Below are 11,303 nucleotides of genomic sequence, written 5' to 3' on the forward strand. Positions count from 1 at the left end.
ATATAATGCATACACGTCTCCAACAGTTACAGACTGTCACCAAGTAAAAAATAAGTTAAAAAAAGTTGACAAAAGGTTTTTTTTGGGCTTGGGGAACGTTTTTTATTGTTCAAAGAACTAAGGCTCACTTCTGCCCGGGTTAAACCTGCCCTGACTGTTGTACGTTTTGATCTATAACGATGCATCATATTTCATAGGATAATCACAAGCTTTGTATATAAAAACCTAAATAAGTGCAGTGAAATGAAAAGTATTTCCCAGCACTTGAGTAAATGAATTATGAGCACAAATATGACAATGATTGACAGTTTCCTCAGTTAATATATAACTGTTAATATTCCAAAAAAGAACAAAATGTGTCACATTAAAGCATGAGGGTAATCTTTTTATTTTATTACACACAAAAAAACATATCTAAATGTGTTTTTTTTTAAAGTGGAGAAGTGATTTTGCAGACCCAAATGTTTAACCGTCACCTTGCAAAAGTCCTCTTTCAAATCTGCACAGAAACTGCCGGCTAGGTTTTGTAACAGAATGAAAATGTTGAAGAGGGAGAGAGAGAGAGAGAGAGAGAGAGAGAGAGAGAGAGAGGACAGCTGAAGGATACAAATCAGGAGTTTCATAACCTCGCGTTTTTTCCAGCATTTCACAAAGCTTGTCACCTCTAAATGTGGATTAGTGCACGAAAAAAAACACGTATCCGATTTGATCTTTAGACTGTCCACAAACACACGTAAAAAAACAAACAAAGAAGAAGGTAATAAACAGCAGAGGAGGGCTCAACAACTAGATACGCGTCTGAGTGTAAATACATGTATTCACGGGGAGGTTCAATAACTGAAAACAGACTATGACAGCACACGGGAAGCTGACGTATTACGTGCCCTTTGAAACGGTGACCAAGCAGAGATCCAGTGATAAGCTGGAGCAGGCGGCGCTGTCACTCTGGCGGGGAGTTTGCATGGCGAGGGGGGAGGGGACGTTATGGGGGTCAGAGCAACTGAGAAGGGTCTCCAAACGGGAGAGGATAAGACAACATATGGTTGGGGCCTCCTGCTCCGATGTTGTCACCTTGCGGAGCTTTAACAGAGCCCTCCTTCTCCTGTCTGCTGCCTACCTAAGCTGGACAATAACACCCAAACAGGCTAGACTCTCAGCAGCCAGACTTCTGTTACAAGCGTCTGTCTGGAGAATCTGAGCCTTTCAGATAACAGATAGAGAAAACCATAGCTGGATAATGTGTAGGATGAATTTCCCCTAAATCCACACACACACAATGAGTGGTACTTTATAATCTGACCTGCTGAACCGACTCCAACACTCTGCCCGGAGCTCTGCCAGCAATCGAATCTGCCATGTGGATGGATATCTGAGAAGTGTGTTGGCATCTCTGGAGGGATTTGAAGAGGCCAAACTTAACCCACACTGTACTAAACATACGAGTCTGTGGGTTGTAACATGGATGGTCCCTTTTTAAAAGCTCAGATAGGAAACAAATCTGGTAAAATATCAGGTTCCTTGAATGTGACGTGAGTCATAATTTAGGGTTCAAACTTTCATCAATTTATCATCAATGAACTGTACAAAAACAGGGAAAAAAACCCCGAAGAAGTTACAAATGAAATAAATCAATAAAAATGTTTTATCAGAAATTCAGATGACTTACATGGGAGAATTTATTTTTAATGCAATATTTATTGCCTCAAAATTAATATTTGCCTTAAACATATATGTATTTTACACTACTGATATGTATTTTTTTCAATATTTTTGATATGACATTTTACATCTGCTGTTTTTAATAGATTTATTTATTCCCTTTTATATTTTATTATATTTAATATGTCTCTATATATTTACTGTTTTTAATGGATTTATTTATTGCTTATTATATTTTATCTTCTTATATTTTTATATTTTATAGGCATTTGCTGCTTTTTAATGGATTTGTTTGTTGCCTCTTATATTTTATTATTATATTTAATTATATTTAATATGTCTCTATATATTTACTGGTTTTTAATGGATTTATTTATTGCTTTTAACTGTATTTTTTTATATTTTGTAGATGGATAATTTGCTGTTTTAAATAGATTTATTTATTCCCTCTTATATTTTACTATATTTAATATTTCTCTATATATTTACTGTCTTTTAATGGATTTATTTATTGCTTTTTATATTTAATATTCTTATATTTCTATATATCTAAGTATTTTTATATTGTTGATTTATATTGATTTATTAAGTGATTCTACTATTTTTATATAACTTTTAACTTTTAACTGTTTTTAATGGATTTATTTATTTGTTTTTTATATTATATTATATTTGATGTGTTTTCTCTTAACTATTTACTGTTTTTCTTTAATCAAGCATCTTGAATCTTTGAGTGGTATATATGAACGTGAGATTTAAAGATAACCATCTCTGTAATATCTGCCTGCACTTCAATACAATAACCGTAAATGGAATCTCATTTGAGATACACAGAAATAAAATCACATTTAATATGATTCATCATAGACGTCTCTTTCCAAAAATCGTGTTTTTGTCGGTCCTTATCCAAAGAACAAATTCTGGACAGTTTTCACAGCGGCTGTGTCTTTGGTAGAGAGCTATTTCATTGATCATAGTAAGGTCTGTGGACTATCACGAGTAACTGGGACATTGTGTTTTCAAAAAGACGATTGGCTGTTGAATCCTTTAAAATCCCACTTTCAATGCTGTGAGCAGCACCACAGGAACTTTCGTTCAGCTCCTTTGTGTTGGGAGGGAGGCAGAAAAATCCCAGATATCTCAAAGTCTGGGCAGATAAAACCAAAACTATCTGCAGGAATAGACACCATGGTTCTGTAATCTGGGTTAACTGGCCCTTTAAGGGACGCACTACACCTGAATTTAACTAACATCACCATGAAACTTCCACATTTGATCAATAACATTAAGACAACCTTTTATATATTACAAGCTTTCTAAAATATTATGTTTAATTATGCAAATGAAGCTTTATCTAATGCTAACTTTTGGTGAATTTAGAAGAAAACTACAGACACATTTAGGCATAGTTTAGCAAAATAAACACCTAAATGAGTATTTTGGATCAAAGGAGACCTGAGATGGAAGTCTTAAAATTGACCAGTGCATGAAAACAAGAGGTTTTTACCTGAAGCGTCTCACTTTAAACGTGCAATATGTAATTTTCTGCCATTATGGGATCTCTCAATCGAAACAATAACAACAGCATTGCAGGAATTCCTGCAGTTTTGATCATTCAAGAGGTGCCGAATTATCTGCAGAGGTCTCCTCCTCTCCACACAAACAGGCTATTTTAACAACCATTAATCGATGATCGATTAATGGTTGTTAAGAATTTGGTCAATCACGTGGAATTTTTAATCGATCTGTGTATTTTTAATTTTACTTTAATCTATAACTGCGTATCAGTATTCACTAAACTGAAACACGGCTGAGCCAATGAGCTGAGAAGTAAGTTGGATAAAGCTACAGTTTGCAAACTGAAAGTTGCCATAACAATTATAAAACACAGAATACAACTAGCTTACTGTATCAACCCGTGCTAGCATGAATTACTAGGTTTAATTTATCCAAAACTTATTTAAACACAAAACACACTGAAATATGCAAGAATACTGTGAAAACTAACCTCATGCCTCTTCTGGGGCTAAAACATAAAACACTGAGCTCCTTGACATTATCTTTACAGTCTAAGTCTCTTAAATAAAAGCGGCTTTGCATAATCCTGTATATATAGCTTTTATTTATTTATTTTATTATTTATGTATGCATGCATCTATTAATCAATGAATTGATCGTTAACTTTATAGATAATCGAGTTGGCAGGTTTCTCCAAACGCCCATTCCTACTTCCAGGGTTAAAATTCAGTGTTTCTAACGTTTGCTCAACTTGTGTCTGCTTTATCCTAAGATCTAAAGTCATAAAAATGTTGCTTAAAACGGGATGAAAAGTAAATTCATGACAACTCCTGGCACACAATGCAATGAATAATATAGGACATTACTGAGAGATGACGGACAGGTCCTTGATGAAAATCACGGATTTGTCTGGATTTGATAATTGTTGAACATTTGGTGTAATGTAGAAACACAACTCAACAAAATATACAACATAATTCCAGTCTTTTTAAGACATTTCAATGCAGAAACATTACATATTACTCTTTCGGGCGAGTAGTCCAGTTCTAATGATGCAGATTTGAGATTAAAGTTGAATTTCGTGTCCAAAGGTCTCAAACAAACACACTCGCAATTCACAGACGACAACGCTACAGTGTGTCATATTATGTTTTAGCTTATCAGGGTTTCCCACGCAGAGCGCTGGAAGGCTTTTCTCATCACGTCGGCCCTCGCTGACCTCCACACACACACACACACACACACACACACACACCACACACACATGAGACAGAGAAGTAAGACAGCAGGGGGGGAGGTGAGGCAGATAATGAGAGAGAAAGAGGAAGAGACCTCAGCCAGGCCTTCAGCCCACCCATCAGTCCCAGAACCAGACCTCGGCCAAACACTCTCCCCCACAACACACACGGCTGCTGGGAGGCAGGAACACTTCGACCTTCGGAAACCACAACAATGTGCGCATATATTTATACTCTTATGTGTGTGTAAGTGCGTCTGTGCATGTATGTTTCTGTGCCTCGTGAAGGGGTGAAACGTCATCCCTCGCCACAAGCTAACAAACTGCGCCAAATCGTCCCCATATCCCATAGTATAAATATTTCTCCTTCCTGCAGTATACACAACGAGGAACCTGCCGCAACTGTTACAACAAGACTTTTCCATCTTTTAATGTGGGGGAGAGAGAGAAAGAAGAGAGAGGGGAGAGGGAGAGCATGAAAGAAAAATAAGTAGAGGGAAATATTTGGCTTGGAGCAGCCAGAACCTCATCAAGGTTAATTGGTCTGTTGAGAGGACACACTCATCTGGCTCATCAATCACCTGGTCCATTGTTTCCTAAAGTCTGTCTCTGCGCGCAGGGCTTCGGCTCCAAAGCCCCTGTAATGACCGCTCCTGTCAAAGAGACAATACCTCATCTTGTTCCAGTGTATAAATCTACCTGGTGTCAGTACGCCCAACATCAGTGCTGATTAAAACACTGAAAATCAGACCTGGGAGCCGAGCGGCTTCTGTGATTTTTGAGACATAAAAGGATTTGACAAACAAAGTCTCTTTGACCTTCTCCGTGTACTTGAGGATTAGGAAGTGATGCCAAGTTTCAGGATCTGCGCAAAGGTGGAATTCAGTTCAGCGGAAAGTAAAAAAACACATCCAGAATGAGACAGCATGTAGGAGTTAGGTCAATATTGATTACCGTTTCGATGAATTGTTAGGTCCATAAGTGTCAGAAAAGAGTGAGAAATGCTCATCACACTTCCCCCCGAAAGCCAAATTGCTTGTTTTATTTGACCCAAGCAGGCAAAACCCTAAAATATTCAGCTAACCATGATAAAAGCAGTAAGAAAGAGCAGATATTCACATTTGAGAAGCCACCAACAGTGCATTTTTAGCATTTTCGCTTTCAAAATGACAAAAATTTCACAAATAACTCTTCTGAATAACACTGAAGGGTAAAATTCAAGCATTTGTCAAGCACCTTCAAGGTACCTAGTTTCAAAAAGGCCTTAATCATCACATCTAAGTTGTCACTATATATGTTATTACAAAAACACAGATTCCCTTGTGTTGCCAAAGAAAAAAAACTACTTCAACCAGGAAACAACAAATAAATATGATTACGAGATAAATTTATATCAAATATTACAAAGTTTTTGGTTTATATGAGTGATTGTGTTGATTAAACTCAAGATTATGTTGAAAATCAAGCATTTTTCAAGGAATTCAAACATATTCGTAAACCTAACAATTAAAATTCTGCATTTTTCCAAACTTTCTAGACTTGCAAGAACCTTGTCAATTGCAGATTCAACGAATAGTCTCTCACATCTCATCTAGTTATCGTTTGAGCCCTAGAAACTTCAACTTTACAGTATAAGATATATAATATGATTTGAAGTGGTTGTGAGCAGACTGGTGCAGGAATTACATTTCTTTGTGCGCAAGTGAGCTTTAACAAAAAACCAACAAGATTTTTCCATTGGATTTTTGTATTATTGCAGAACATAAGCTCTGTGGCAAAAAAAGAGTTCATTATAATTACACATTTTGTTTAGCAAGTTTATCCTCACAAATAAACACCGCTTTTATGATTTTCAAAGCATGAATGCAATCACCACAAGTAAAAACTAACTTAGCTATAAATTAACTACACCGCTGTCACATGACTCCAGCGTCTCCACCATGATGTCATTTAATGTCCCCTGCAGACTCTGTAGTCCCGTTTAGTCACTTGGTAACAAATGTCTTTTTTTTAAGATACGAAAAAGCTTCAAAGTTTACGTGTGGAGTTTTTTTAATGACGTGAAAACTATTAAGCTACAGACCACGGACCTTATTTCAGGCATTTAACCAGAAACTTTCAGGTTTTAGCAGTTGATTTCTGGGGCTAGAAGGTGAGAAAATGCAAAATTCAGCTGCAGAGACCTCTCATTCCTTTCATCTTGTCTCTAAACTTTGTGCACCAGTCTCTTCAAGTCTCTGACAATGATTGAAAGAGGCACCCGAGTGCCGACTATGAACTACAACGTCCCTGATTCTGGTTGTTTTCCATCTATCGTCTATCCCCTCATATCCTGCCATCTCTCTACTGTCAGCTCTCTACTGAAGGTGATAAAAACACCTCAAAATATACATCTATTCAAAGGAAGAGAATGGGATATCATTCTACGATTGAACAAATAACTACAAGAAAGTCTTTTTTGACCTTCTCAATGTATAAGAGGATTAGGAAGTGACTCAGGATCTGCTCAGAATTCAGTTCAACTTAATCAAAAGCATAGAAAGCACTCAAGAATTATGACAAAATGCAACCCTATAAACTCTGCCAGATGATTAACAGGGTAGGAAATTCAGCTGCACAAATGCACGATTCTTTACTTGGACTTTTTTCTAACCTTTGTGCTTTTATTGTGAAATGCTGTGTGTTTTACCTCCCACACCCATTAAAATCATCTTGTTGGCCGAGGGGTTCAAGCCACAGAACATGAACCGCAACGCCCCCAGATTGAGGTTTCAAGGACTCTAATTGCTCTGTTGTTTCCCAACTCTCTTTCCCTTAATATCCTGTCATCTCTCTACTGTCAGTCCTTCAATAACGGCACAAAATACCCCCCCCCCAAACAGTGTTTTCAGGCAAAAACAGCTAAATTTAAATTTGTTTGTTTACAGCTTTTCCAATCTGAGGTTTTTCTTTGTCACATATCAAATAAAACTGAACATCACCGGGTTTTAGATATTTAGTCGAACAAAACAAAACATGAAGATGTCACCTCAAGTTTTGGGAAGGTTTAATGGGTTTCTACAATATTTTGACACTGCAATAAAAAAAGTAGCCGCAGAAACGTCACATAAAAGGTCGATTAATGTCGATATACAGTTCCTGTATTTGGTCTCCGCAGTATTGAAATACAGATACCAGCTGCACTTTTTTTGCTCTTTCCTCTCTCTGACAGGTTAATTAATGTAAAAGTTTGAATTATTATCATTCTGCTGTTGTTTTCTAATCACCAAAGGAAAGAAAAGCTGTTTTTTATAGACTTTTTGTATTTATATTCAATAAAAATCCTTTCATGCCCTCAATGTTGTGTCAATTTACCGCAGCAATATTGAAAATTTCCAATATTTTTTAAAAGTATCAAGAAAAAAGAAAACAGTTTTGTGACAACATTAGTCACATTTTTTTTTTGCACAAAAAGGTTATGAATCACTGCCATAAATCACTGGTTTATTAACACACTTGAGTCAATGTCAAAGCCACATCCATCTGCTAAAACTTTCAACTGTCACTATGTTTTTAAACCATCCTCCTGATTCATTCAGCTCATTAGAAAAATGAGCTGCCCTCCATGTTGTGTTATTAATGTAGAGCATGGTAATATTAGTTGCCTAACCTCTAACCGTGAGCAACACTTGACTTGACATTTCACGCTAGCTTCACATGAATGGGCCGATTGTTCTGCATGATTTCCAGGATTGGCCGTGTGCCTCAGCTCAGTCTACTACTGCTACTATGTCCGTTTGTCTCGTGACCTTACAGGTTCAAATCCTTCCACCAACCACCGACACGCCGCCTGGAAGGCTACTCTGACTGTGTTGTTATGAGTGGACTCGTCATTCCCCCCTTCTGTCTGTGACTCTCAGGGAAGCAGTGTGCTCCTCTGTTAGCCAAAGGGGGAGCTGGCTGCTTTCTGCTGCTGCTGCTTAGCTTCTATTCCTACAATTATCCATGTCTCTCTCTCTCTCTCTCCCTCTCTGTGTGTGTTAGAAATCCTCTGCTCTCCATCCTTCTCCTGCTCAGCTCCATCCATCCATGCTGCTCCACTTCTTGTTCTCTCAAGCCATCTCCTAACAGGCTGGGATCCAGGGGGGCTGGAAATAACCTTCACATGGCCAGCTTTACCCAGCTATCTCTCACGCACAGACCGCCGCCGCCGCTGCTGCTGCTGCTGCTGCTGCTGCGCCGACTCATGCACACACACATAGACACACACACACAGATGCATGCCAGCTCCCTTCACAGGAATGACGGACAGCGCCACTCACCACTCCATGGACCAGGAACTCAAACAGTTTGCTCTTGGTGGCTTTCCTGGCTCCCCCCGCCGTCTCCTCCGTAGCCATTTGCTCAGTCCCCTCCGTTCACCCTGCTATGTCTCCCCTCTCCTTCTTTTGTCTTTCCCTCTCCCTTCACCCAGCCTCCTGTTCCCCTCCCCTGCTCCACTTTCCTTCTCTTTGTGCTCTCCTTTACAGCACTGGCTGTCCCTGACTCTCCTTCTCTCTCTCTCTCTCTCTCTCTCTCTCTCTCTTCCCTCCCTCTGACTCTATTTTGAATGTGCAGCAGCCCTGCCGAGTCTCTCACTGTGTCTAGCTCACTTTTTAGTTGAGCTGCCTTTCAGGAGCCCGGCACGTCGCTTGGAGGTGGAGGGGTGGTGGTAGGGGGGGAAGAGGCTGTGCAGGGGGGTCTGGCAGGGGGGTTTCAGCCAGCCCACCCTGCCGCTCCCCCGCACAGCTGTTGCATTCCATTGGTAGATAAGGGCATGCGGCGCAGCGAGGCTGCCGTTTGGTCTAAACGGGGGCTGGGGAGGTTAGAATCAGTCTCTCTGCTGCAGTTTCCCCCCACGGTGACCAACCCAGAGGCCACGGTCAGCGCACACAGACCTCCGAGTCCTGGGCTCATTCTCAAAAAAGGACATTGGGCTCTTAAAGGGGCCACGCTGCATATCATTAACACATGTGTACACACACACGTTAGCTGCCATACATGATGGAGTAATGACGTGGTGGTGATGATGACGAGGAGGAGGGCGATGTTCTTTTTTCCTCAATTGAAAGACACTCAAGGCAGGGGAATTATATTTGTCTGCCTTTGAGTGCAGAGCTTTTCTCACACTTCACAAAAGCAGAAGGCCACGTCAAGAGCACCTTCACTTCCTGTGTTTCTGTGCTGGCCCTTTTGTCAGAGTGCATTCATAGGTTAGAAGTATTTCCTCCAGTCACCTCATTAGCTTTTACCTTTCACCCACTAGTCAGCCGGAGGCTACATGCAGGCTGTGGCTACAGAGTAATGGCAAACAAACAGGCCGCTCTGCACAGCAAGGTGACTGTGTCACTTGACACGTGTATTTAAGGTTATTTCGCAGGTTTCTTTTTTACAGAGTTCTTCTAAAAAATGCAGTAAACTTTAAGCCCATGAAAGGTTAAGAAGAAAAGAAACACCCCTAGATGTGAGGCTGTGACATGAGGAATAAAAGGACTTATTGAGGCACAGCGGAAGTACACACACTGACTGTTCCTGTGTGCTGGGATTTTAAGGCTGCAATGTCTCACACTCCAATTACACACAAGCCTGAGCTTCGCCCCGTTGCCACACAGGTCATTACTCTGACTAAAAACCACGCCATGTTGAAGATTATGACTCTTTCATGTCCCCTTCTGCTCTCTCTTCTCTCCCTCCTCTCTTCCAGCCGTCAGATGAGGGGAGTGAAATATTCATGAGGTTATTTGAATGACAAAGGAGTTGAAGTGGGGCAGATTCAAAGTGGGGTGGGGGGGACATGGCTTGTGACACATGACGGCGAATTGTCACTGTTATTGTTTCCTCTTCTTCTGTTCTGCCGGCGTGAAAACGGCAGAGAAGTGTCGAACCAGGTGTCAAAGTAGAAAGGAAATTACCCCGCAAGAGCTGATGAAAAGCTTTGACATAAAATTAATTATTTATCGCCACATTATGACATGTTCCTTAAATATGGCGAGAGGAATAAACGTTATAAAAATGGGGGGGTGTTGCTCCAGTTTTGATCCACAATGAGAAGAAAACTGCAGTTAGTGTGTGGACAGCTGGGTAGAGGTTTTGCAACCTCTAGGCCAAAGGTTGTGACCTTGTTGAGGATGCACCATCCCTCAGAGGCGTCTAAAGGGACTCAAGCTGTTTTTATGCATGCATATTGTCCCTTACATGTGATGTAAAGATGCTAGAAAGTTAGGTTTAATATGTAAAGGAGAAGCAGGAAGAAATGTATAAGATAAGAGAGTATGTCCTTCAAACTTCCTTCACACCCCTGATTATTAGAATTGACTTATTGATAAGCAAAAGCAGGCCCTCCCATGTGTTGCGGACAGCTTGTGGCATTAGTTTGCTAGGTGGTGACACCTGGTGGTGAGATGAGTGTACTGCTGCCGTCTTAGATCCAGTCTGGAAGGCTCTGAGGAACACAAGGAGCCCAAACGTCCTCTACAAAATGTCTTTTTTGATGCCTCAAACCATGATTATCTTCTTTTTAGTCATATGCTGCTAAAATATGAGTCAATATTGGTGCTATGCATTAGATTAACCATGTCTTACAAAACATGCAACACAGGCTTTAAATATATTAATCACACGTGCACACAAGGTGAGCGTCTCAATTTCCTGCAAGGTCAAAAGCTCAAGCCGTCGAGCGTATCCTTGCAGATTTTGAGATTGTGCCAATCTCTGGTTTCTCCAGTAACGGCACGTGGGTTCAACGATAACAAAGAGATCCAGTAGCTCGGGCGATGCAAAAAGGGAGCCTTGAGCACAGGAGTACCCCCTGCCGGACCCCCACCGTCTCCCTCACCAAAGCCAGTCAGTCTCACCAAATGGTAATGTCCCA

The 11,303-nt window shown here is 40.2% G+C and overlaps 1 protein-coding gene across 4 annotated transcripts in view; it reads right to left on the reverse strand.

The window, feature by feature from the left end:
• The window catches only part of smarcd3b (SWI/SNF related, matrix associated, actin dependent regulator of chromatin, subfamily d, member 3b), a 43,382-nt gene extending 34,449 nt beyond the window's left edge, over window positions 1-8,933 (reverse strand). The window contains exon 1 of one of the 4 annotated variants that reach the window (XM_059327362.1): window positions 8,716-8,933. In XM_059327362.1, the coding sequence (XP_059183345.1) occupies window positions 8,716-8,793 (78 nt within the window). In that variant the 5' untranslated portion in view covers window positions 8,794-8,933. The remainder of the gene's footprint in view (window positions 1-8,715) is intronic. The other 3 variants (XM_059327365.1, XM_059327361.1, XM_059327364.1) reach the window with 3 other exon arrangements.
• Window positions 8,934-11,303: the final 2,370 nt, after the last annotated feature.

The sequence above is a fragment of the Centropristis striata genome, chromosome 23 (assembly GCF_030273125.1).
Source record: "Centropristis striata isolate RG_2023a ecotype Rhode Island chromosome 23, C.striata_1.0, whole genome shotgun sequence".
NCBI lineage: Eukaryota > Metazoa > Chordata > Actinopteri > Perciformes > Serranidae > Centropristis > Centropristis striata.